The sequence below is a fragment of the Nicrophorus vespilloides genome, unplaced genomic scaffold, assembly GCF_001412225.1.
Source record: "Nicrophorus vespilloides isolate i.1.1-1 unplaced genomic scaffold, Nicve_v1.0, whole genome shotgun sequence".
NCBI lineage: Eukaryota > Metazoa > Arthropoda > Insecta > Coleoptera > Silphidae > Nicrophorus > Nicrophorus vespilloides.
Genome location: NW_017098422.1, coordinates 52,306 through 79,641, shown reverse-complemented (window position 1 = coordinate 79,641; position 27,336 = coordinate 52,306). Strand labels below are relative to the sequence as shown.

The window sequence follows — 27,336 nt, the reverse complement described above, 5'->3', positions numbered from 1 at the left end:
AATAGGAGAATGTGTAAAGTTCACATTACTTCTGTTTATCAGATATGAAACTAAGGAGGAAACATCAGATTTTTTTTTTATTATGGATACCAACGTGGGGCACCATAAACTTAATCCATAATATAACTGATTAGACGGACGTAGGATAATGGCTGTAATTTAGTAGTTTGTTGTCGAACTATTTGAAACAAAGAAGAACAAGCTTTGGACAAAATAAAACAAAGTTTATTTGCGACTCACTTCAAAAAAATGTCAATACCAATCAATTATGTTGTATAATCAATAATAAAATTCTAGGGAAATTAACGTTTTCCTTCGAATTATCAAGATAAACTACAGTAATACCTCATATAGTGCGGTTTCGATCTGAATTCACTATAGAACGGTTTGAAAATTTCAAATAAACTTAATATTTCACTCTTTCTCTCTTTATGTTGCTATGCGAATTAAAGAACAATAATGAAGAGACAATAGGAGAATGTGTAAAGTTCACATTACTTCTGTTTATCAGATATGAAACTAAGGAAGAAACATCAGATTTTTTTTATTATGGATACCAACGTGGGGCACCCTAAACTTAATCCATAATATAACTGATTGGACGGACGTAGGATAATGGCTGTAATTTAGTAGTTTGTTGTCGAACTATTTGAAACAAAGAAGAACAAGCTTTTGACAAAATAAAACAAAGTTTATTTGTGACTCACTTCAAAAAAATGTCAATACCAATCAATTCTCGTGAAACTTTCGTTCTATTTATTAACTTATTTCTCTCCAAATTGACCATTAGATTCTTCAGATTGTGAAAAATGCTTAGTTTGAAAAAAATGTTAATGTACTTTAGAAATTTTTCAAAGAGCCAAATTCTTCTTTTTTTTTAAATTATACTGGCGTATGTTATAACATGAAAATTTTCATAATAAAATGTTTTTTTTAACAATGTGTTTTACTGTATTCATACAGTGAATATTGATGCTGTGTAAAAATACATGTTCGAAAAAAAAAGTTTGCGTTTGATGTATAGATACATTATCTCGCTGCCAATAGCAATGAAAAGGTCGATTAATTTTTTCGCTGCGATGGAAGAGTATAATTTATTCGGGGGGGCGCACTCTCGCGCTTCTCAGCAGTGAAAACGTTCTATTTTTACATGAAATATAAATAACGAAAGTTCTTTACGCTTTGCTTTTCATTTTGATAATAACTGATTGTACTGTAACGATGTGCATACATATATACGTGCAGTCTTTTGTGTTAAAGGAGCGTTAAACTTTGTATATACACTTTGTAATATATATATATATTAACCTTTCCAGACTCCATTTCCAGTCAACTTCTAATATTTAAAAGTTTTATATTCTGAATAATGTGTGCACTTTCTTTAATCGATAAATTTGATCTACAGCTGTTTTTTAAAAAATTATTTCGTTTAAATTTAGTCAATTTAGTGTTTACTTATTTTTAATATTGAATACATAACAGTTTGTTTTTCATTACAAATAATCTATACACTTTCAAGTTTAAGTAAAACAGTAAAAATAAAATATTAAAATTTAAAAAAAATATATTTTACTTATAAAATGATATATAATCAATAATATAATCCTAGGAAAATTAACGTTTTCGTTCGAATTATCAAGATAAACTACAGTAATACCTCATATAGTGGGGCTTCGATCTGAATTATATAGTGAATATGGTTTGAAAATTTCAAATAAACTAAATATTAATCAAACAAAATAAGTCTTTTTATGAGGTATATGTATTTAGATCCTCGATTAGTCCGGAATATTGATTACCCACAATATGCAAGTTATACGTTTCTTAACTTTTGTAATATGTAAAACATTAACATTTTATATAAATAAATTATTTCAAAAATTAAGAATACAGTACTTGGTAGGTAATGAGAGAAACAAGTTTTTGTTATGGCGGAAACTACATGACTTTTATATAGACTATAACGATATAACAAGAAACTTGTATGTTTTTGTTTTGAGATGAAAACATTGTAGTTTGATTATAATTATACAAGTGATAGATTGAGTGATTAACAAATTTAGAACGTAGACAAATGTTTATAGTCTGGTCAGCTCGAAAACAAGTGTCTGGATACCTGGATATTTGCGTTTGTGGAAACATTTGCTTTTTGTTTCTTTTGCGTCTATTGAAACGTTTAGCTTGATTGCAAAGCTAATACAGTAAAAAAAATATAATTATTGGATTTATTTTTTCAAATACATTATATTTATATCAAGTAAATTATTAGTGTAAATAGAACAATTAAAAACATACTTTTTAATCAAAATAAAGATAAACTTCTTGGAAAATATATGAGTAATAGACGTATAATATTATTTATAGTCGAATAATATATAAAATTAACTGTTCATGATTTATATGTGAGAATTTTTGAGAAATACAATTATGAAGATTTAAAAACAGTTTTTTTTAAATACAGCAATACATTGTATAGTGCGGGTAATCGCACTGTTTCAAACCGGACTAATCGAGAACATTAAATCCGCACAAAATTAAACAGTACGATTTGAGTCTTGAGTATCATTTTTTTTTTAGAATTTTTTCAAATCGTACTATAAAATCCGCACTGATAGAGGGTAGTAAATAAACTAGAGAACAATTCATTCTTATGTTCCACCCATATTCAGTACTATCGCGAACAACTTTCTCATCATCAACAGCGTAATGTGGTTTAGCATTTTTCTTTTATCGCGGGAATTAATTTCTCTGTAATTGTTCGAATATAGACTTTTTGGGTAGTTTTAGCAATGACGACCCTAATAAATAACCTTAAACAAATTGTCAGCGGGTAAAAAACAAAACTAACAATTGTTATAACATTTTACTCATAACAAATTGTTGAGTGAAAGTGTACATAGTAATACGATATTCATGTATATTAATTTTTGAACAATTACAACAGTGGCTGATACCGCCGGTTTATCTAAGACCAGATAATGACGATAGCGAGAGCAGCGTGCATATAGATTTTGTTTCTCCGTTGTTGTTGATGTACGTACGTTCGATTTATATATTCCGTTCGCTCTTGCCCCGCATTAAATTCTCTATAAATTACCTGGAAACTGAAACTCGAGTGCTGGGCAAACATGAAAATAGCCCGAGACTAAATTTAGACTAAAACAAAATATGTTTCGTTTAATATTGAAAGCAATAAATTCGATCGAAGGCTGCTACTACTACAATCCACGTTTCTTCAGCTTCTGAGTTATTTCAGCTATACGCCTAAAATGTATTATTATTATTCTCTCTATTTATATTTCGTATTAACGTTTTAAAGAGTCACCACCAGCTTTCGATATTAGTGAATTTTAATTATACTAATATTTAAGATTTAACTTCTCCGACGAATCCTTCTCTCATCCTGAAACACCACATCCAAATTTGTTACATATTTATTTAAACAAAAGTTAGGTTTCTCTCTCTCGAAAATTGGACTGGCTATCTAGGATATATTAATATTATTTTTCTTTCCTCTCACACACAAGAGCAGCGGATTTTACCTGTATTTAAATATACTTATATAACTACATTTATGAATTTTGTTTGTTTTATTACTGTTGAAAGCATTTACTTGTAACTACTACATTGAATCGGTTTTTTTTTTGTTTTTTTTTTCTTGTTCTCCTGTTGTGCAACATCGTTCGGGGTTGGAAATTGTAGGTGCCTAGACAGCAATTTGCAACTTCCCATATATAACCCCCTCTTCTGCCATCGGCAGAACCACCCCTTCAACAATACTTTCGTGATGAAGTGTTGCCGGGACAAGGACTTCTGCAACGAGCACCTCGATCCCAAACTAACACCCAAACCCCGAGGTAACGAGCTACTACATATCGAATCAAATCAATCAAAGAACCAATTAGAACGCTGCTACTTTTACTTAATTCTCTCTCTTCTATATATATATATGAAAGTTCCAGATTCATTACTATGTATATATAAACAAAACCTCTCTCCCTATATATATATATATTTATCTATTTAATTCTTCACGCACTTGCCTCCTCTTTATTATGTATTTATTTATATACTTTAATTTTGTAGATATCTACTCTAATCATTATATGCAAAAACCAGCATTTCTTTCCAACAAATGTATCCACTTATTTTCTCTTGATCTTTTTCTCTCTTTATTTTGCGCTAAACTGCTCGCGTCTTAAAATTGTATATTAATTTGTATTTATTTATTAATTGATTTTTTTTATAGTGTAGTAACCGGAGTATTAAAACTAGTTGCACCGCACTGGTTTTGGTTCCTTCCGCAAGTTGTACAACTCTTTTTCTTTCTCTCTCTTACAAGTAGTTAGTTTCGTTGTGTTTAGCCAAATTTTGTAGTGTAGTTGTAGAGTAATGCGGGGGTGAAGATGTGTTTACTTTGAGTCGAAGATCACAAATTTCAATTGCGAATATCCAAGTTTTCGCATTAAGGAGACCATCCGGAGGACACGTCCGCTTAATAAAAGAAAAAAAACAGAAACAAAACCACACAAAAGTTTTTATTAATTTTTGTTTGTATTTTTATTTATAATTTTTGTATGGGATCTTTGTTGTGTGTTCAAATTATTATTTATTTTAATTTTAAATGGGTTTCTTTTTCTTTGTATATATTTATTCACGTTCCTTGTTTTTGCTAGATGCCTAAACAAGAGTTACATCCATTTCAATCCGCACTCTAACAAAACCGATTATTGCAAGGAGCAGATCACGGATCTGAGCGAGGAAACTAAAAACGCAATAAGCGCCTCAGATTGCTGCGACTCGTACGATATGTGCAATGCCGCGCTGAGTCCTGTTCCCAGAGAACAAGTGCTTTACAAAGGTTAGAGGAAATTTATAACAAAAGACCGAAAAAAACGAATACAGAAACCGTGGGAATCGAATCGAAATCAACAGAACCTTCCACAACCCACCCGAATCAAAAAACAACATATCTTTTAATTGTTACTCTTCATTTTTTTTTTCAATTTAATTTATTTATTGGTATTATGTTCATCAAGGGTCATTTTATTTACTTATTTATTTTTTTAATTTTGTAGGCCGAAATTTGTGATCGTCCGCATCTCGCACATATGTTTCACTGGGTTTTTATAAATATATAAAAAAGAACATATTAATTGTTTCTATAATAAACAGGACTGTCAATATGGCTGATATTGATTAATCGTTGAAAAAAAAAATACACACATACATAAAGGAATTAAACATTATTATTTACTTTTCGCTTTGAATGCTTGGTGCAATTTTGCTTATTTTTCGTTTTTTAAATACACTTCTTTTCCTATCTCTATCTGTATGTCGACTAACGTTTCATTAACCACTCATTTAACAGAACATTTGGCATTACAATTATTTTTTTGGTTTTGGATATTTAAAATTGACAAATGCTTTTATGTATATATTGTTATGTATATTCCATTTGGGAATATGGCATTGTCAATTTTAAAGTGTTTTTATTTTATTTTCGTAGATTGGTTGTGTTCCTTTTTAGCATGTTTTTACTTTTAGTGTTTATCGTTTAAGAGCATGCCCGAATCTTCAGTTTGAAAAGAAAGAAAAACGTTTTTCCATGTACTCGATGATTTTATTTTAATATCTAGGAGCAGTAGGGAAGATTGAACATTTGAATAGCGCGATTAATTAAGAACGTGCATATTTTGTGTCTTTATGCGTATTTATATGCTTCTGTTAATCTAGATCTAATTTAGTTTTGTAGGTCTTTGTACAAATACAAACATAATAGTTAGTAAGGATTCTTGTTTACACGTTACTAGAATGAGCTGTTCTCATCTTAGTGTTAAGGTTAAAGTTGTTACTGTTGCTATGGTAATTAATCAGTTAATCGTTGACGCTTTGATAGAAGAGCAAGGCCTATTATATTTTTTTAAATATTACTTTAATACTAATCTCAGTACAACTATTTTTGAAATATTATAATTTATTAAATGTTGTAGATGTTTGCGGAAGCATTAAAATATGTACTTTGCTTTGTTATATGCTTTATTTTCAGGTTTTATATCTTTTTTACTGCTCTGTTGTTCTGTTTGCTTTGAACGAGTAATGGAAGATTGGTTTTACTTTTCTATTTTTTTTTTCTTTTTCTAAAATGTAATTTTGAACATATTTCTTTCTAATTTCTGTTTACGTGTGTGAATATAGATGATTCGTTGATTTCGGATAAGTTCGAGCTGTTTCTGTACGCGGTTGTGACAATGCTGGTTGTCATGCTTGCTGTCGTATTGTTTTGGTGCGGTCGGAAACGTTGCCGATCGCCGAACAGAGGAAGACATCAGCATCTTGGTCTCGGCGAGGATAGCACAGAAGCGCCAGACCATCCGATCCTGAACGGCGTTTCGTTAAGGCACATGATTGAGATGACGACGAGCGGCAGTGGATCAGGTACTGCTACATTTAAATATATTATATTAGTATGCTTTTATTTGTATGTTCGTTTCGATAGGTCTTCCGCTTCTGGTGCAGAGGAGTATAGCTCGTCAGATCCAGCTGATCGAAATCATCGGGCAGGGGAGGTTCGGTGAGGTCTGGAGGGGTCGCTGGAGAGGCGAGAATGTTGCCGTGAAGATCTTCAGTTCGCGCGAGGAGCGCTCCTGGTTCCGCGAAGCCGAAATATATCAGACTGTTATGCTGAGGCACGACAACATTTTGGGTTTCATCGCAGCGGATAACAAAGGTATGTTAACAGGAGATACACAAGTGTGTGGTGATTTTTTCAATAATAACGTTTTTTTGCAGACAATGGTACCTGGACCCAGCTGTGGTTGATCACCGACTACCATGAGCATGGGTCGCTTTTTGATTACCTTGGCCGGAATATCTTCGACAGCACTGCGATGATTTCCATGGCCCTCTCTATTGCTACTGGCCTTGCCCATCTTCACATGGATATTATGGGCACTCAGGGTAAATATCTTCGGTGTACTTTTCATTCAAAAACTGATTTACTTTGATATTTATCAAAGAGCAATGAAAATTATGTTCTACACATAATTTAGAATATTTACTACACAATTACTACTTTTGCAAACATACTTAATAATACAAATATGATCAAAGATTATTTTCGAAAATAATTCTTTAGGATGTTTTACTTTAGGATGTTTTACTCAATCAATAATTTTACGACTATGTAACTAAGGCTACAATTTATAATGAATTATTGGTTTCTTAATATTGCTCTAGATTTTTCTTAGATTCTTTATATTGATAAACATACTATCACGGTATATTAATCAGGGAAACATTATTCGACTTTTTAGTTGCTAAATAAAGCTGTAATCTTTTGATTAGAATAGTTTAAACTAGAACAAAATATTCTAAATCGTATTCTTCAAATTGATTCACTGGATTTCAGAATATTTTCCCCCATATTAATGAATAACAGAATACATCTTAAGGAATTAAATTCCAAAAATTGTTGTTTAGAAATCTTCGTCAAATTTTCTAATCGTATTGAAATATAATATATTCCAATATAATTATAATTGTTAAAGTAAATAATTTGCTAAAAGTAAAGTTGGGAAGAAACTTCATACAAATTTAATTGACCTTTAAAAGATGATTTATGTATTAATTATATGTAATGTTTTATTTAGGTAAACCAGCAATTGCTCATAGAGATTTGAAGTCAAAAAATATATTAGTTAAACTAAATGGTACTTGTGCTATTGGTGACCTGGGTCTTGCCGTCAGACATGATGTTACCACCGACACCGTCGATATTCCATCGAACAATCGCGTCGGCACCAAGCGATATATGGCACCTGAGGTACGTACACATCATCTTGAATTCTTCACCTTTAACGATCTTTCTCGATATTGCTTCAGGTCCTCGACGAGACGATGAACATCGATCATTTCGACTCGTTCAAACGAGCGGACGTGTACGCGCTCGGTCTCATTTTCTGGGAGATTTCGCGTAGATGCAACATCGGCGGTATCTACGATGAGTATCAGTTACCATTTTACGACGCTGTCCAATCGGATCCTACCATTGACGAAATGAGAAGGTAAATCCTCCTGCCGTGTTAATTAAAAGTCGAGATGAGTTTATTTCTTCTTTTTTTGTTAGGGTCGTGTGTTTCGATAGGATGCGACCTAGTATACCGAATAGATGGCAGAGCTGCGAGGCTTTAGTGGTGATGTCTAAGCTGATGAAGGAATGCTGGTATCACAATGCCACCGCACGTTTAACGGCGTTGCGGATTAAGAAGACGCTCTCAAATTATCGAACTTCCGAGGAGCTCAGGATGCGAGATTAAATTCTAGTTTTGACCGGTAAGCTTCTGCAACTTACGCATTTGACCTTGTTTCGCCAAAATTTGTTTTGAACTTTGTTGATAGTACATCTAGCACAGATGAAGAAGGCATACAAAAATTTCGCTTAATTTTTAATATAAATAAAAATAATTTCAACAATTTTATTTTAAAAACTTAATTCATATTTCAAATAATAATACCCTAGAATTAGTTCAAAACATATATTCATAAATTTGAAATATTTACGTTTTTATCAAAATTTGATCAAATTATAACTTTTTGATGAAAATTCATTTTGATTAAGTCGTGTGTAACAACAAAAGTTCAAAACAAATTATCTTGACAAATTGTATTTGTTTGCGTTAATTGAGAAAATTATTTTTTTTAACAGAATAAATTTCTTTTGCAGGTGGGATCTTATGTTTCCATAACCGAAGCCGGACTTTTATTCTTATTTATATATACATATACATATTATATACATACTAAAACATACATGAATGGATCTGGCGTGAATGCGACGTTGTTTCTGTTGAGTGGATGCATGTTCTGTACAATCCTTAGGTTTTTAATGGTACCAAAACAAAGAAGAAAATAGTTTAATTTATTAAAGTATTACGATTAAAAAAAATAATATAAAATAATAGCTGGAAGCGATGAGACAGTAGCGTTCATAGAGAAGTTCAGATTCGGATGGAAAGATTTAAGATTGCTGAAAACACGAATCCGAGGATGATGCAAATGTAGATAGGTTTCGATTTGCATAGTTCGAAGGAGGAAATAGCGAAGAAGAAAAACAATATATTTATATATATAACCACTGCCCTCTATCCCCCACCTCAGAATATTCCATTCCATAGTAGTGTTAACTAAACTAAATAAGCTTCCAAACAAAAATGAGAGCAGCTCTTTTTAAACGAATTTAATTTGGTTGCTCGTTGTATACATTTATATACAAAAAAATAATAATAAAAAACACACACAATCACTCAAAATAATAATAATATACATAAGCAACGTTCTAAAAGTGACAGATAGAAACTTAGTTCTTTGCCAAATTGTCCCGTCAATTATATTTTTTTACAATGAACAATAAGCATTTAAAAGACAATAGACATAACCGATACGTTTAAGTGGAGACGAAGGAAGGGAGAATTTACAAAAAAAAAGACAAATTTGCTCACAGACATGAATGAAATACTTCACTGCCACTTTTTCAGAACGCTTCGTGGATCTTCTGCAGAGTAACGTTTAGTATGATTTTTAATTTAATAATGTTTGTTTTTTTTTTGACAGATTATATAAGCAAAACCTGAATCACGAGTCAACCAATATACTTCAGTTGTGTATGTTTAACCGTTTTGCCTAATTTTTGTGTGCATGATGTCTTTAAAGATATATATATATATATAAAGAAGAATAATGATATACGAAGATAATTTTTGTAGTTCCTAAAAAGAGAGTTGAAAAAAAAATCGTGAAGAAAACAACAAAATTTGATGTGTTTTTCGAGTTAACTTTAGTTTAAATTTATTTTTCGTAAATTTTGTTTTTATTTTTGTTCATATTTATAGATATATATATAATACTAATTATATGAAAAAAAATTGGCGCGCTTATTTTCTCTATTTACAAGTGGATATGAGTAAAGTTGCATGGTGTAAAAGAAGTATTTAAAAAAAAATATGAAATATGAAACAAAATGAAAATATTATCGCTGAGACTATATTTGTAATATTTTTGAAGAGAAATTGTTGTATTGCCTGTGAGAGACATTGTTTAGTTTCGCGATAAATATATATTGAAAAAAAAAAGAAATGTTAAGATTAACACAAAAACCGGTGCCTTCGAGGCACTAAATATTTAAAAGATGAAGAGTTAAGACGAAGATGAAAGAGAGAAAAAAAAAGAGTATAGTTTGCATAAGAAGTTATTGAGAAATTACAAAGTAAAGTGGAGAGAAAAATTATAAAAATGAATATTTTTAAGTGGTTAAAATGAAAAAGTTATATATATATATATTATATAATCAAATTATTATTGTAGATTTTAGTTGTATAGTACTGACGACGAGAACGTAGCATGTTGATTTTTTATACACTTATAGATTTATTTGATTTTCCTTTAATTTTGTCTTTAATTATTATACTTGTTTGTTCGTTTTCTTTTTTTTAAATGTTTTCTTTTTGTGTTTTTGTTTGTTTTGATGGAAAGGAGCAATTGTTCTGCAGGGTATCTTGATGTGCGTGCTGCATTCAACCGAATTTGCCACTGCCGAAAGAGCGGTGTCAGACTCAGTTGACGCACTTTGACATATCAAAATGACCAAACTGCTGTAGTAGGCGTGGAGTTTGGAGCGAATGGGGCGAGGATTTTTTTATATTTGGGGAGGGGATGAATACGAGACATTGGATTTATCAAAATTGGTGCAAAATTGAAGACTGATTCGGAAATTATAGGATGTAAGAAAACTTTTACTAATTGGCTAAGGAAATTATATTGAGACGAGGATGATGGAGAAAAAGCAAAATTGGTTAACGAGATATTGTTATTTTTTTTACGCGCGAGAGAACGAGATTGCATTTGTTTGTCTTTTACGTGTACAATTGATTTACTTTTCATAAATACTTTGTTTATTTTTTTCCTTCTTTAATTTCTTTGTTTGTTTTTTTTTCCATAATTATTTTTAATTTATTACGTAGAGATGTTTAAACCAAAAGAAAAACAACAAACAAAAGGTGAAAAAATGTTCTAGAAGAGAGAAACAAATCGAAGAAGAATAGTACTGTTCTTTTGTCAATATATGTAAATACTGATAAGATCTAGTTGTCTATCGTCTTATTATTATTATATAAAAAAAATGAAGAATAAAAGTGAAAAAGAAAGAATATAAATGAGAAAAAGGTTACGCCATTCGATGGTGAAATATTTTTAAAAACAAAAATAATACAATAGCGCTGTTTTGCAAAGGTACAAATTCTTGTCAGAGTTTTTATACAGAGTAAAATTTGTTGTCAACTTTTTTGCCAAAAGATGAAAGAAAAGAAAATAATAAGTCGACAGAAGCGCGCGGTCGCATTCAAAACAATTGAGTTGAGTGAAACCGCGTCGGACGTCGTTATATAATTCATAGAGATTAAGGTATGTGAAGAGCACTGAGTTGCGAAATTGAACAAAACAAACAAAATATTGAAGGTATTTTCTCGATGGATGATGATGATGATAATGGATGGTCTAATACGTTTTTGGCAATACATTTTTTCTATTAAGTGTACTCTAATCTCTATATTATTATTATTATTAGATTTAAAAATTCCTCAGGATTAATGTACACACAAATGCAATAGTTATCCTTATTATAATAAAAAAAAAGAAAGAAAGAAAAAAAGTGAAATAGTTATAGAAGTTAAAAACAAATTAATAATAATAATACAAACAAAAAAAAGAGAATTAAGAAAATAAATAAATAAATAAGAATATATGTATATTCAATTTTTTTTTGTGGAGCTTCATTACTATATATTATTGAAACGAAATGTGAGAGAAGAAAAAAAAGATGATGATGATGTGCATTGTATGATGTTTGTTTAATTATTATTCATATGTTTATGATTGTTTATTGATTTTATTTTTTTGTGAGATCGTGTCTTTCGCGTAATAGTTTAGCGGACTTTTCTTTTCACTTACTTTCTTTCCTTTGTTTTTTTTTTCTTTAATTATGTTTGTTTTATTGTACAGAGATTTTTTTTTGTTCTTATTTTTTACTTTTTAATGTGGCTTTAGATGCAACTATGTACCATTTATAAACGTATTTGAAAATATATTATACTGTAAGAAGATGTTTGCTTTTAAATTTACTTAATTCAACCTTTTCCTTGTCCAAATTTTAATATTAATGAGAATTGATAAACTAAAGTATTTACTTGTCTTCTACTTATAATGCTCTCAATTTTTTGTAGTTGTCTAAACTTCTGATATAAACAACTTAAATCCAGAGTTTCTAAAACTTTTATCCGCGCAACCTGACATGTTTGTTGTTGGAATGCGATGTAATTGCTAAGTGTATTTCACTAGTTCCTCGCTTTGACACAAGGTGACAGCTGTTATTTCACGACCCAGTAAAAATTTAACGCAATTCGATTTTAGGGCATAAATCTGTTGAAATTATTGAAAACTATTAAATAAAGGAGGAGGATTTGTCCTTNNNAAACATTGGATTTAGTTAAATAAATATTTCTATTTTATGTTCTGATGATTATATTTTCTAGAATTTGAGAGTATATATATCTGAGAATTTATTTTTTTATTGTAGATTTATGAAGTAATTTATAGCTTAATATAAAAACACAAGTGTCAAAAAATAACTCATAAGTTTAGACTATAATTATTGAAGGAAAACATAAATCTACTAGTTTATGACAACTTTTGGAAGAAGCTTTTAAATTAATGTTTGTTGAATGAAAATAAACTGTGAAATGATTATTATATAAATATTTATTTAATTGCTCTAAAATTTACAAGAAATTGTCATCGTGCATTTATATATATATAAAATGGGGATTTCGCTCTATATACAAATTAGTAAAATATCATGGGACCTAGTCTAAATTCGCACAGCATGCACCGTAAATAATATATGTATTACGATCAATTTTTGTAAACACTCAAAAACGGTTTATCTGGATTCGGCTGGAGCCAGTTATCTTTGGAATAAACCGTATCTTTCTGCTCGATCACGTGGAAAGTGTAGACGTGTCGCGATTTCGATGATCGATTGGGATCGCTGCTGTGCACGACTTGTCCATCAATCAAGATGCATGAACCTAAGCAAAAATTAAAAGTTATTTTGATCGATTTTTGTTGTTGTTGTTGTTGTAAGTACCTTTAGGAACTGGCACGGCTTCGAAATTGTTCCTCTGGTAGAAAGGCGCTGGTCCCTGGTACATCAAAAGATCTTCCGAAGATGTATCTGGGTTCTTGATGAATCTACGATGGACACCGCCTTTATGCGAACCTCTGATGAACTTGAGACAACCGTTCTGTAAGGTGGCGTCTTCGAGGGCAATCCAGAATCCGAGAACGTTGACGGGTTCCGTGTGAAGATAAGTCGCATCCTGATGAGGAATCACTAAAAATGATGATGAGTCAGATGAGCGTGATCTAACGCCAGGAACGGAAATTTGCCAAATTTTGAAGCGAATCATCTAAATTTAAGTTACCTTCGCCACCGATCCCTGGGTTTTTGAAGATGTACATGCTCTGAGCGATCGCAGGTTCCTGGAAACCCATCTGGAAGCAGACCTCCTTCACCCGCTCGTCGAAAGTGATCTGTCTGAAGGTGGGATTCAGATCGTGCAGAGCATGACCGATTTTGTTCAGCGATACCTCAGGCTCTACCAGCAACGACCCGTCCTTCGCGAGAGCGCCTTCCTCGAAGAAGTAACTAATTTTATCGCTACTCTCGAGGAAATACTTGTCCTTGTTCTGCTGCTTCTCGGAATCCACAGTGCTGAAGACGGTGCGGTTAGCCTGATCCGGCATATCTCTGATCAAATTAACCGCTTCGCTCTTCAAGTTCTCGGTTTCCTCTTCGGTGAGGAATCCTTCCAGCACGCAGAATCCATCGATTTTCAACTGCAAATCATCAATCATTAATTTTGTATTCGATATTTTCGGTAAAATGTGGGGGCGTCGGGAAATTCGATTTCTCTCTAATAAATGAGTGTGGGCATAACAAAAATGCGGTTCCGAGCGCAAAGTAAACTGAATATCCCCCACGTAGTTTCTAGTCTGAATCATTCCCATCCAAATTAAAACACTCTCGCTTTCATAAAAACAAAAATCAAACACAAAACGTACCTTGTTCTTAAAACTCTCAATCATCTCGACTCGTTTATAACGTTTATCAAATGTTGTTCGACTGACCGCAGTTGCCTTATTGTGCAAGACCTTATCTTTTTCAATTTGTTATTATTATTATCTCGTTTCTTTCTCTCGCAGCACTCGATCTTATCTGACCAGGGAACAGTAAACAAGCAGTAGCAGCACCAACAAAATCACTGTACCAAGAGTTAAGTTAACGCAACTAACCAACTAAAACAGTCTTCGTTGCCTCCGGAACATTCAAATGCGGAACTTCCTTGCTTCGTGCAGATGTCATGCGCACTTGGCCGAACCGTTCGTAATCGGTCTAAATATATTCCGGCTTAAACGTACACTCCTTCATTCAACATTTTTTGTATTTATTATTCTTCACTTTTTGCACCTAATTAATTAAATCACCTATCATAGCAATCATCATGTACAGTTAATAAATAAACATATTATAATTAAGTTATTTCATTCTTAACTTTCACCAAAAAAATATTCAAAATAGCTAAAAGGAATACGGTAGAACAAAATTATTTAAAAATAGAAGAAAAAAACAACATTATTGTAGAAACACTCATAATCGAAAATATCATTTTCATTCATCACATTGATCTCAAATAGATAATTTCTTTTATAACCGATTATCTTTTAAATGTTAAACGTTTGATACAATTGATTTATAATTGACTAATTTGACAATACACGAAAAATATTCAAAGTAGCAAAAAGGAAGATTGCAGAAGAAAATCATTTAAAAATAGCAAAAAATAAACAACATTACAGGATCGCTCATATACGAAAATATATGTTTTATTCATCATATTGTACTCAAATAGAATATTTTTCATGTAAAATTATTTTAGAATTTTCTAATTTAATATCGTTTCAAATTTACTTAAACATATTAAAATAAGTTATAATTGTTAATTAATTAACACTCTATTCTGTTTAAATATTTATTATAGTTTAATTGATTAGTATTTTTTCATAAGAATGATTAAATTTTTAAATAATTTCAAAATTAATTGCCGGAACATTGATATAAGAATATAGTTTATATTTATATCTGCTACATAGTTTTGAAATAATGTATTGCAAAGTGGAAAGACAAAGAGGATTTTTCAGGTCACAGGTCTTCCCAACAAGAAAGTTATATCTCAAAATATTTTCCAGTTCTTTGTGTGTCTATACGATTGGAAACATAATTGTTTCAAAGATGATACTTATGATAATTATTATCTTGACTAATGGCAGAGAATTAATGTTCACTTGTAAGACAGTATGATTACATTTTAGTGAAAGATAAACAGAAATCTTTACCCTCTTTAAATGTGAATTAAGGCAACTGAAGAATAAACACTGAAATAACGTAAATAATGATAATTTTCAATGATTATTTATATTTAAGCTTAATATTAAAATTGTAATTTGTCTTATGATTATCTACTATATCAATCATGATTAATTTAAGCTCATATATTGTTTTGTTTTTTATTGGAACGTATGAATTAGTTTGGTTAACATCAAAGTTAATTTAGCAAGAGAAAATTAATCAATTGATTGATTAAAATTATCGCATGTAATTACTATAAGAGCATTTTTCTTTGTGATACTTTTTTCGAATTTATATTTAAATAACACGAATTTCTGCATCTTTTCTTGTTCGAATTGAGTCATTTATTGAAATGTCAGTGTTATAGAAATACAAAAGAAATTCTGTTTGTCTTTTTTAGACTACAGTTATTCCCCGACTTATGAACTAGTTCCGTTCCAAAGAGTTGTTCGTATGTCGAATTTGTTTGTAAGTATGGGAATTTGAAAAATAAATATACTTTTTACTGCCTGCATAAATTTGAAAAAAATAAATTAAAATAAACAAAATACTATGTAAGTAATAATACTTTTCAATATAGACATCACAATTATTTAATAAAAAACGACAAAAGAAACAAATGCAACAAAACATCTTCCAAAAATATTATATTTTATTAAAGAAATTATCAATTTTTGTTTGAACAGTTAATTTTAATTTTTTATCACTATATATCTCCTTGTAACAAGTTAGAGCTTTTAGAGTTTTGTTAGTATGTTCGGGAGTTCGTAAGTCGTGGGTCGAGGTTTGGTATAATAACGAATTCCTGTGTAAATCTTCCACACTTGTTTTATAAATTTTATTTTTTCCGAGAATAATATTATGAAAAAAAATAACTGCTTCTCCGTTACTACGAAGAGCTTAAAGAGTTATAATTTTAAAAAAAAAGTTGGATATTTTCCAGTAAACAACAAAAATTATATTGAGAAACACTGGTATACACATGTCTATCGCGGTAATTTTAATATGAAAATGAATACGTGTTTGTAATTGGATACAAAGATAGTGAATTGCTTACTTGTAGTGGAAAGGTAATAACAAAATATGTAATGAAACACTATAGATTTTTAGCATTGCAATCGAACAGAAATATTAGATGTTAGTTATTTCCTAGATGGAAAACATCAGAAATAACTCAAAGTAAGAATTATTATATTTTTGTTCATCATTATTAAAATCATGATAAAACATTACGTTCATGAATTAAATTGCAATTGGCAAAATGAAACGTAATTTAATTACAATTTTATTGCAAATAGTAAATAACTTATAAACCGAACAATATTATTTACAACATTCTAAGTAAATTTGGTGTATGAAATGGTGCTAAAATCACCCAATCAAGTAAAAAACAATTCAATTTATTGAGAATATGTTAATTTGTAAAAATAATCTGAAACGGATTTGCATAGATTATTCATAAAGTTATGCAAGCGATTTGCACGCGCTGGAATTGTATAAAATAGTTCACCAAAACACGAGTAAGTTTGTTCCATTGCGATTGAATCATCGAGTGCATGTAAAACATCATTCATGATTATGTTTATACAAACATGAGAAAACGAGCGCAAAGTTCGAACGACGATAATGCGGTATCGCTTTCATCCTCTTATTTTTTTTTTGTGACGATACATTGTTGTTAACTATCGTTAAATTAGTTAAGTTTCATCAAACAAATAATGAAATTAGGAACGATGATAAGATGGAGTACGTTGATATTCGGATTAGTTTTATTAGTATATTATAGTGGGTACAAGCATTAGCGTTATATAATGGATATATGGATCATTCTAAGCTTAGATTACATTGTTTTCCTCTAACATTAATAGTATACATTATATACATTGAGTAATAAAATGTATACAATGTATACATCAAACATTCTTATTCTATTTTCGTACTTTGATACTTGACATTAATGGTATCTCAATGTTACTAGAATTTTGTAAAACAATAATGAAGAAGCTTTAAATCTAAATGGGATAGTGATTATTTCCATAAGCAATTACCTATTCAAAGCGTGCGTTCAAGTTGTTTTCTTCCGGGAATTCATATACGATTGTAAACAGAATTATCTATGTTCATGTTGAAGTGAACGATGAACTTCTTGAGAAGGAAATAGAATTCTGCTACGGCGACAAGAAATGCGCTCATCACGCCACGTATTATGCGATTTCCTTCTTTCTCCGGGCCAAACAACCAGTCCATGCCGATGTATCCAAAGAAGAAACTTGCGAGCACCGAAACGATGAACTGGAAAACGACAATCATCTCCGTCTCGATACACTTCTTCATCTGCGGAATACTGTCCTCGAAATTCCTCCTTCTTGAGCCGTCCACGTTCCTCACCATATCATAGTACTCTCTGTTCATCTGATGCGCTCGCAAGCGGATGCAACGTTTCTCGAGTTCCTGATTACGAGTGACTGTCTTGTTCTTCGGAACGACGAGGATCGATCCCTCGAAGAGTTCATTGAAGTGCACATTACGGTCGCCGCCAGCGTCGATATGATCCCTTATCCAGTGCAAATCTTTTAGGTACAGCAAATCGTCGCATCCATTGTCGACGCGGCCATCCTTCATCTGGTAATGGTCCTTCGCCTTATCCATATCCAAACAATCGAGGAATTTCTTATTGGACGGATCGAACAATACTTCCATGCAATTCGGCTTAGGGTCAGCAGACTCTTCCGCGGATCTGTAATTCAATACATTTATCGGCATCCCGTCCTCGCTCTCGATGGCTCTTATGTAATCCTGCAAAGCCTTCGACGGTCTTACGCCAATATAACAGTTTTCTATTGGACCTACCGACATATTAATACCTAAAATGATTTGTAAATCTCTCGAATCCCTTCCTCTATTAAACTCTTACCGAAGTCTGAAGCTGAAACTCTTGGTTGCTTCTGAATTTATAATCACCTGATTATTCACAATGACAAATGGTTATATAATTATTAGAAGTATCGAAACGGGAACAGATAAATCCTGTTCATATAAAAAAAACCCTTGCAGTCAAAGAAGTGACGTTGCCAACTGCGTCCCTACAAAATGTCAGCCCATTCAAAATGTCCAAAACTCAAATAAATATCACGTCAATATGAATTGCAATAATTTAAATTTTCTCAATTTTTTTTTTCGAATACTCGTATAAAACCATCGATTTCAATTGAAAATCACTTCTTATTTCCAAGCGAAGGCCAAACGTTTTCTAAGAACTTAAGGAAATTCCAACAATTATGGAAATTGAAAATCAAACAAAGTATATTTACACCAACAAAACAAGTTTTATTTCCATTCGAATTACAATATTATTATGTTTCTTTCGTCTTATAAATTAAACCACCTTAAAAAAATAATTGCTATTTTTGTTTGTTGTCATCACCAAAGTTAAGAAAAAAAAACAAACAAAATGAACGTAACTGTTATTTACAATGCGTTTATCCGATTTAATAATAGTAAATCACTTGTCGTGTTTGAGCAGAGCAGTTAAATTAAAAATACATTTCTAGGTCAATAAATAAGAATGATGTAAGGGAATTCGATGTAAACAATTGTCCATTCGATTCCGATGCCACCTCTCTAACTCCTTCTGTTCCTCGCGCAGCGAGAAGCGCTTTTTTGTAATTTCTTGTATGCTTTGGAATACACAGTTCAAAATCGAGCCGACGACGGCATTTTAAGTACAGTTCCGAGCCCGATAAGACGGATAAACGTAAATGGAGAGAGCACTAGACAAGCGCCGTGCTTAGTCTATGGAGTCATTTAGTTCTGGTGCATCGATTAGTGAAGTGATGTGAGCTACCCTCTACTCCAGTGACATGCATTAAATTATTTTTTATTTTTTTAACTAAACTTTGTACAAATCCATTGTATAAGTATGTAGGAAATAAAAGTGATTTTCGTTTTCTTACTTTACAGGTAACCTAGGGCATTATAAAAAAATACGTTGCCATGACTTCCTCGTTGAGTTGCTTTATTTAGGCCCTTTAATTTTGTATCACTAATTTTAATCTAATTGACTACTCACTCTGCATTTTCATCTTTTCGAATCGATTTAATCGGTGCCATATCCATCATTTGAGTGAGCTTTTTCCCTCACGGATAATTCTCAATTACGAGTTCAGTTTGTGGTCCCTTTTATTTCATTTTTCATAAAATTTATGTCCGATCCAAAGAGATATTTCACTGTAAACTCGATTCTTGAGATTTATATTTTAAATGCGAGACAACAGGTGACTAGAAGTTAACTTCGTGCAAGGTAAATTATTTTTTGGGGAATGTCGTAAAGTTTATCCAAAGGCGAATTTCGTTAGTATCCAAAATCGGTGAATGTTAATCCTAAAGGAATATCACAATGTTGCAAAGGACGTTTAGACAGCGCCGCTCAGTAGGCTTCCACCAGCGTCAACTCCTGCTGCTCGTCGGCGAAAATCTCGAAGTTTTCCCTGGACGAAGAGTATTGTCTGAAATCTATAGCATTTTCGAAGATAAGAAAAAAAAAAGAGGATAGATTAATTTAGAATCGCATAAAACGTAACAGTTTTATTCAATAACAATTTAGAAAACAAAAAAAAGGCGAAACAGATAATGCAATTTAATTGGCACATACTTGATCATCATCTTTCAGATAGAGAGAGAGCTAATCTATTAAGTACAATAGATATTGTTTATTTTTTTTTGGATACGCATCAAGGCAACATTGCTTATCTTTAGAACTAATTAAACAAAACTTAAGCTCAATTAAAAAAAAAAGAGATAGAGAATAATTAGGGATAAGATACGAGGACCTTGACAAACTCGCAATTAAAGTTTTTATTTCGTTTACATTGTAATTAATACTATTAATATTAAGGCGTTCCGGTTCAAGAAACACGTCAATTTAACTTAATCGTCTGGAATAATCTCATAACCTAGGGAGTAGAAAAACGTAAGAATGAGTATATACATTTATGGTATTTGCCCTCTCGGCTCAAAGGATTAGTATTTAAATCTAGTGAGAAATACTGACACAGTTCCGAACGGCACGCGCTCAATTGCAAATCGGGTACAAATTAATTGCCGCCTTGCGCCATGAGCGTCTCAGTAGGAACGAAGAACACGTGATTAGTAGTTTTTAAGTAATACAAAACGAACAACAAAATAAATACTGTACAAAAGAATCTCGCATCTCTTTTTTTTTCTATCCCACATTCTCATTCCTCCTCCCAAAGACATAGTAACATTCATTTTTTTTTTAATACTTTAATCTCAGTTTATAATAATGCATTATTAGTATAGTTACAAATTATGTATCTGTATGCATATTTAAGTTAAGTTAAGCATTGTTGCCTTGCTTCTACGTAGTTACAGATTCACCAATTTCCAATTCCGGTATGTTTGATAGTGTTATTTTAGACGGCTTATTGATCTCACCTTTGTTAGAGCTTCGTCTCATTACGATATATTGGACTAAAGCGTGCAGCAGGCACGCGATTAACGAGGCTATCCCGAAGATGCGGAATGTTATCGAAGCACTGTACTTATCGTGGAAGTAACCACCGAGGAAGCTTCCGATCGAAACGCCGATTCCTTCGAAGGCGGCACCGACCAAACCCTGAAATTGAAAATTACACTTAATATTCATAATAACCCGAACAAAAAATAATATGTTCATAATTATCATTGACCTCATTCTTTTATAGTTTAACACTATATACATCTTAACACTTTATATTTTTAAAACAAATACATAAAGTTGTAATCTTTGATAAATTGGTTTAACACTTTTCAGGGGCCAAAAATTCCTAAATTTCTAGACCAAACTCATTTCTAGACAACTGAATCAGACAGCTAGCTACGTCAACTGAATCAACATCGGATGGTATGGTCTATTAAGATTTATTCACTAAAATAAAGCATAATTCCTCTTTCCTGAACATTTCCTAGAAAATTATAATGCATGTTCAAAAGGTGGGACAATGCGTGTCCCACAACCCCTCAAAGAGTTAAAACTTACTACTCTTAAAATTTATCATTTTAGTAAAGTACTAAAATTGAGCATTTTGACTTTCATAAGAGATCAAACGTCAGATATGAAATGTTGTTGTTTTCATATGCACGTGCAAGGAACCACCAAAATATCCAAAAACAGCGTAAATACTTGAATTTTTGAATCCGCACAACAACTATAATCATTTAAAAATAGATAATCTTTATGATTCAATTTGGCTGAGTGCTTTATTGGATCAATTAAATCGTATAATTAATAAGGAACAGACGAGTACAGACGACCTTGATCTTAAGTTTAAACTATTAAACAATCGCATTTATTAGAGCATTTTGAAATTTTCTAGTTCTATAAAAAAAATGGTATTTATCTTTGGACTTTCATTTAAGTTTTAGCTAATTATCTACAATTCACGTTGAAAAGAAATATACACAATAGATAAATTAAATCTCAATCGTTTAATCTATCAAAATTCTAATTCACATATAATTTTCCTATTTTTATCTTGGTAACTAATTACAAGGCAACAGTTTATATTACGATAAAAAATATGTTGAAATACATTTTGTTTACTGAGTGAAATGATTTAAAAACCAGTTTTAATAGACGTTGAAATCAAACAATAACAACACTCAGTCAACATTTATATGTAATTACTCATTTCAATCTCTTAGATTCGATCATCCACAAAATATAATAGATTGTAAAATTTGTTATTATATTTTAGTTGAAATATATTTTTAAACAACATTGAAATTTATTTGATGAATATTCACTAAACAATTATTATCAGTTAATATAACGACGCAGAATAGAAATATCCAGGGCAATGACATTCAGAGTACATGTCTTCAGTTTGTTTAACGTAAGTAGAAGATCTCCTTATTATGTATTGGAATATCTATAAATGACTTATTACAATCATTACGTCAAAAGCTAAATTCAACAAGAAAGTTATTTGTTAAATCATCATGAGTGCATCATAATCTTAGGTAAACTCATGTAGAATCGTTGTCTAAATTTTAAGTAATTAAATAAAATTAATCACTGACAGAAATAGAAAAATATACAATTGTTCGACGTTACTAAGTTGTTGCTTCAATAAAATGATACATACACCATTTAGGTTCAAAACGCATTGAATGAGTATTTAAATTCTATTTCCGAGATTCCAAAGACTCATGAAATGCATAGCATTAAGAGTTGTCTCTCGTTAGAATGTATTTATTATAAGTAACAAAAAGCGAAGTTCTTATAATTATACATTTACACCTCATTTAGCGCTTAAGATGCGTTACTAGACGCCAAGCGCTAAACGAAACGTTAGGTAAATTTAGAGCTCGTAGAATTTTTATACCTAATAACCCAAAATATATTCATTTACGCCGGCATTACTTCTGATCTTTTTCATTACCCCTAAGAATTTACTTTTGGGGGTATTTGACCCCGGTTCGCCGGGTTCAAATACCCCGTGTATTGAGTATCACTTTGTAGATGTACCATTTAAATCGGATTCCGTAAACTAATTCTCAGTTTATTGGTAGAATAGTACGCACTTACTCGTACAAGACACGTGTGCTTGTTCATGAGACTATATAACAATTGGACCACTTTAAAAATCACTAACATACAATATAATTCTAAGACAGCTATTGTAAATTAGTTTGCATGTGAGGAACAAGGAAAAAATACGTGACTCATTGACGAAATGGAAGTAATATACAGAAAAAAAAAATATAACTAGTTTTTCTTGTTTTTCTTTAAATTATATCTATTTTGTTATCATAGTAGTTTAAAAAAAATAATCGAAAAAATTATTTTTTTACCGGTACAATTAGTACCAAACAAGCAACGATCGCAGTCTTACCGCCAATTAATTAATTTTAGTTTGGAAAGTATTTAGTGTATCTTGTATTTTTAATGTAGTTTCAATAATTTTACTTATAGATAAATATGAAATTATAAAACCTTTAGTTTATACATTAAGAAAACATCTATGTCATGAGTTTTAATATATTATAAGCGTTTTGTAAAATATATGAGTTGGTTTCAGTTTGCTTTTGTGACAAAAGCAATGGTACACTATGGATTTTATCGAGTTAGAAGTTTGAATAATATATGGAACATGCATGCAACAATAGATTCCCGTGCATTTAGGAAACATGTTCCTAAAGCAAAACGAAAATGCAACGAACACGATAATTTAAATGAGACGGTAACAGTATAACCGTGTGTCGAGTTAAATTTTCCGCGATTGCAGAATCATAATAAAATGCTGATGAAAACCAGACACGTCGTATCGCGTGCGTAAATAACGTATAATTTATATGACATAAATAATGTAATCTTACCTGAACAGTGGTGGAGGTTCCAGGCGGGGCGACAATACTAGCGTACGAAGCCATACACGCGTAAAATAGACCGAATGTGATTCCATTCAGCAGTTCGATGGGCAAAACCCACCACGGATTGGTCAGAATAGAATACAGAATGTACCGAATGCCGATGACGAGAAGGATTAGCGTCATCGAGTGCACGTGTCCCAACTTCTTGCAGATCCATCCGGAGAGGAAGAAGAACGGCAGCTCACCACCCAGACACTGTATGGCCATAACCAAACCCTCGAGCGTCTTCATCCATTCTTTGTTGTCTCCTGCCAACTCCTCGAGCAGCCAGAACAGGAAATTCCAGATGAGACCCGTGCAGAGGCCGACGAAGATGCACCATAACATGAAAATGAAAATCCTAATATTCGCCAACAGCCGCGTTACGTCCCTCAAAATACTGGCCGACATTTTTTTCTGATCATACTGAAACCCAAATAAACTTTAATAAATGTAAAATCTTTAAAAATAAAATTCGAAAACGTTACATTTAGCCTGGATGCGACCAGTAAATCTAACACAAGAATGGCCAGACTCATGTAAAATACTCCGGTGTAATTTTTCTCTGCTTCCCCTGAACTCATCGCGTCCATGACGAGACCTGCTATAATGGAAAAGACGCCCCATCCCAAAGAACCGAATGATCGCTGGATCCCATACTTGTTCGGTTTATCCGCTGAAATTGTTATAAAAATTAATATACGAAATTAATCTTCTTGGATTGTATTTACCCAAGAGTTCAAAGCATATAGCATCTGATACGCTCACTACAACGGCCTGACCAATCCACGCGATTATCATGAGACCTAAGAACAACCAAAATTGATAGTAACTTGTAACGTTTTCATCGCTGAGCACGGGTTTAGGTAACAATGCGTTGACTTCGTGCATGTCGCACGAGACATCGCAGATCGTCCGAATAATGTTATCTCCCAAACACTTCGGAGGCTGCACCCTTCCGCTGGGCAAGGTCGCGTTCATGATGCGGAAGTACACGCAAGGTGCATTAAATTGCATCACTTTTTCTAAAGGCGCATGGGCGGTGAAATTGAAGACGCCGGATTCCCTGCCTTTAAACTGTTCCTCGCCCCAACCATCGGCGACGATGTCCCATTGCTTCGTATTCAATGGACAAGCCATCTGTAAGGTAAAATACGCTCATATCAAACTGATTGTGATATCAAGATTGAAAGTGGTGTACCCTGCATTGGGTGGTCTTCCCTGGCAATCCGTTAACTATGGCTGTTAACGCTTGGTCGTTCGTCATGTTGCTAGGGCCTATGCAAGTATCGAATGCTGTCTCTCCGTATTCGCAGTACAACCTGACTTTAAAATTAGGCCCATCATCTATTTTAGGAACGTATTGGAGGCACGTGAAGGCGATCGCCGTTATCACGATCATGGTCATGAACATTTTCTTTTGGCATCGATACTTATCCGCTATGGCACCCATTATGGGTTTGGCAAACATCCCTGCTATTGGCATTATTGTGTATATGATACCAACGACGAATCCGGAAAAGCCCAACTGCTTCGCATACACCGAAAGGAACGGTGTTACGGGTGCAGTGCCTATAACAAATAAGTTGAAATTAATATACGCTCTTATCAATAGCCCATTTATTTGTATATGATATGAACACTAACATGTCGAAAATACAAGGCACAACCATTGCTAATTAATTACTTAACCAATTCTAGACTTACATTTGAAAAATACATATTTCTACTTCATTTATTTTTAATCACGACATAACATTGCAACATTGCGGCAAATGCGAGAAATTACAAAACATCAACTTTGAGACGCGTTTAATTACGAGACACGTGAGGATTATTCCATCAAATTGGGAACTTTTAAACAATATTTACTTTGTAGTTCTAATTGCATAGCCCACTTATTTAAATTATTATTATTTTAAACACAATAGTAGTTATGCCTACAAAAATAAATAAAATTCAAAATAAAATAGCACGCGCGACAATAAATTCTACGAAAAAATTTAATGCAATCATTTATAATATATTATGACTTAACAAAACAAAATTATTAATATAAGATAAGTAAATTAGTTTGTTTTTCGTAAATTATTGGCAGCATTAATTATGTAAGTTTCGGTGTAGTTTATCATTTCGAACAGGATTCAACATATTAGTTATTTTCGGCAAGTACCTGCATTCCATAGGAAGTAGTGGCCCTTCATGGGCCACAGTTTCTTATTCACTGTGAACTTCCCCATTTCTCGAGTATTCTTTTATGTGATTGTTTTCGTTTGGACACCGTCGTCAGTCGGACATAACCTGCAAACCTAATAACACTACTTCTGAAATACTACTGTTCGTCAGTATTTGCACACGAAATAATATGCACTACGTTAATTGCGATGTTGGAGAACACATTGTCCCTCGTTTAAATACGATTAGTTACTAAATGCGCCTCGTACGGTCTAAAATCCTTTTATTCACAATCACCTTCATTCGGACAAACTCGTTGGATCTGTTCGTGTGTCACGTTGACAAGTTAGATTGTCAAAAGGCACGCGATAATTATGTCTTTGTCCAATGGCGAGACGATGTCCAATTGTCTTATGAAAATCTGACCAATTGGAAGACGTAGCGTTCATTTGAAATTTGTGCGACTTTGCGATGACCTTGTGTAGGGCGCTCTTGTGCAGGCAATTGCACTTTGCGTAATTGGAGAGTTCAACGATTCGATTTCAATTCAATGATCTTTTTTCTACTTTTTCTATACAAGACAAGAACGTAATTCGATGCTTCGAGTTCAAGGAACTCGTTACTTAATCATTTATGCATTGTATCTTGTAGTTTAAATTATTTATTTAACTTTATTACTTGTTGTTTCTTACTAGCAGGAACAATAATTTAATTATTTTCATAGGACATAATGCACATTATTTGAAAAAGAAAACATTACAGTGAAACTATCTCATCGAAAAATCGATTATAACTTGATACGATTGATTAATAATTGAAGCGTGCTGCACTGCTCATGAGCATTGTACTTCTTTTGTACCTTGTTCTCACTATGCAATGCAAATTGAAATATAAAGTTTCAAATGAAATATAAACACTTCTGAAATTAAGAATTTTAAAACTTAAAGCAATTCGTAATATATTTTTTTACTTATTAAACAAATATTGGTACATTTAGATCAAAATGTCAATGGACTAATCGAGGAATTTATAACCGCAGAAAAGATAAACCGCATAGAGCAAAATACATAAAAATAATTTATGCATAATAACTATATTTGTTTTAGAATTTATTATTTCACTCAATTATAATTTAGTTTGTTTGTTTCAAAATTTTTAAACCGGACTATAATGAATCCGGACTATGCGAGTTATTGTTAAATCATTTTCTACTTAAATTGCAAACATGT

The 27,336-nt window shown here is 32.0% G+C and overlaps 4 protein-coding genes across 7 annotated transcripts in view; 1 reads left to right on the top strand and 3 right to left on the bottom strand.

The window, feature by feature from the left end:
* LOC108562386 (TGF-beta receptor type-1) overlaps positions 1 to 9,809 on the top strand; it is a 20,071-nt gene extending 10,262 nt beyond the window's left edge. Inside the window, exons 3-10 of one of the 3 annotated variants that reach the window (XM_017920694.1) lie at positions 4,677 to 4,861; positions 6,199 to 6,438; positions 6,500 to 6,730; positions 6,793 to 6,960; positions 7,653 to 7,825; positions 7,885 to 8,066; positions 8,129 to 8,334; positions 8,726 to 9,809. In XM_017920694.1, coding sequence (XP_017776183.1) covers positions 4,677 to 4,861; positions 6,199 to 6,438; positions 6,500 to 6,730; positions 6,793 to 6,960; positions 7,653 to 7,825; positions 7,885 to 8,066; positions 8,129 to 8,318 — 1,369 coding nt within the window. In that variant the 3' untranslated portion in view covers positions 8,319 to 8,334; positions 8,726 to 9,809. Of the gene's footprint in view, positions 1 to 3,702; positions 3,858 to 4,676; positions 4,862 to 6,198; positions 6,439 to 6,499; positions 6,731 to 6,792; positions 6,961 to 7,652; positions 7,826 to 7,884; positions 8,067 to 8,128; positions 8,335 to 8,725 lie in introns of all 3 variants that reach the window. The other 2 variants (XM_017920696.1, XM_017920695.1) reach the window with 2 other exon arrangements.
* A 3,037-nt stretch (positions 9,810 to 12,846) lies between these two features.
* LOC108562387 (phytanoyl-CoA dioxygenase domain-containing protein 1 homolog) lies at positions 12,847 to 14,463 on the bottom strand. Its single transcript, XM_017920698.1, has 4 exons — positions 14,176 to 14,463; positions 13,536 to 13,950; positions 13,199 to 13,444; positions 12,847 to 13,139 (listed from the first exon to the last, which is right to left on the bottom strand). Exons 1-4 carry the CDS (start codon positions 14,197 to 14,199, stop codon positions 12,964 to 12,966), a joined length of 861 nt encoding a protein of 286 aa, XP_017776187.1. The 5' UTR covers positions 14,200 to 14,463; the 3' UTR covers positions 12,847 to 12,963.
* A 2,412-nt stretch (positions 14,464 to 16,875) lies between these two features.
* LOC108562382 lies at positions 16,876 to 18,624 on the bottom strand. 2 transcript variants are annotated; one of them, XM_017920691.1, is made up of 2 exons: positions 18,435 to 18,624; positions 16,876 to 18,384 (listed from the first exon to the last, which is right to left on the bottom strand). In XM_017920691.1, exon 2 carries the CDS (start codon positions 18,374 to 18,376, stop codon positions 17,609 to 17,611), a length of 768 nt encoding a protein of 255 aa, XP_017776180.1. In that variant the 5' UTR covers positions 18,377 to 18,384; positions 18,435 to 18,624; the 3' UTR covers positions 16,876 to 17,608. The 2 variants fall into 2 exon arrangements, with proteins under 2 accessions (XP_017776180.1, XP_017776181.1); XM_017920692.1 differs by having other exon boundaries at positions 16,876 to 18,366; positions 18,435 to 18,623.
* A 552-nt stretch (positions 18,625 to 19,176) lies between these two features.
* Positions 19,177 to 26,426, bottom strand: LOC108562403 (major facilitator superfamily domain-containing protein 6-A). Its single transcript, XM_017920717.1, has 7 exons — positions 26,106 to 26,426; positions 25,134 to 25,504; positions 24,664 to 25,072; positions 24,421 to 24,608; positions 23,900 to 24,358; positions 20,975 to 21,155; positions 19,177 to 20,032 (listed from the first exon to the last, which is right to left on the bottom strand). Exons 1-7 carry the CDS (start codon positions 26,170 to 26,172, stop codon positions 19,947 to 19,949), a joined length of 1,761 nt encoding a protein of 586 aa, XP_017776206.1. The 5' UTR covers positions 26,173 to 26,426; the 3' UTR covers positions 19,177 to 19,946.
* Positions 26,427 to 27,336: the final 910 nt, after the last annotated feature.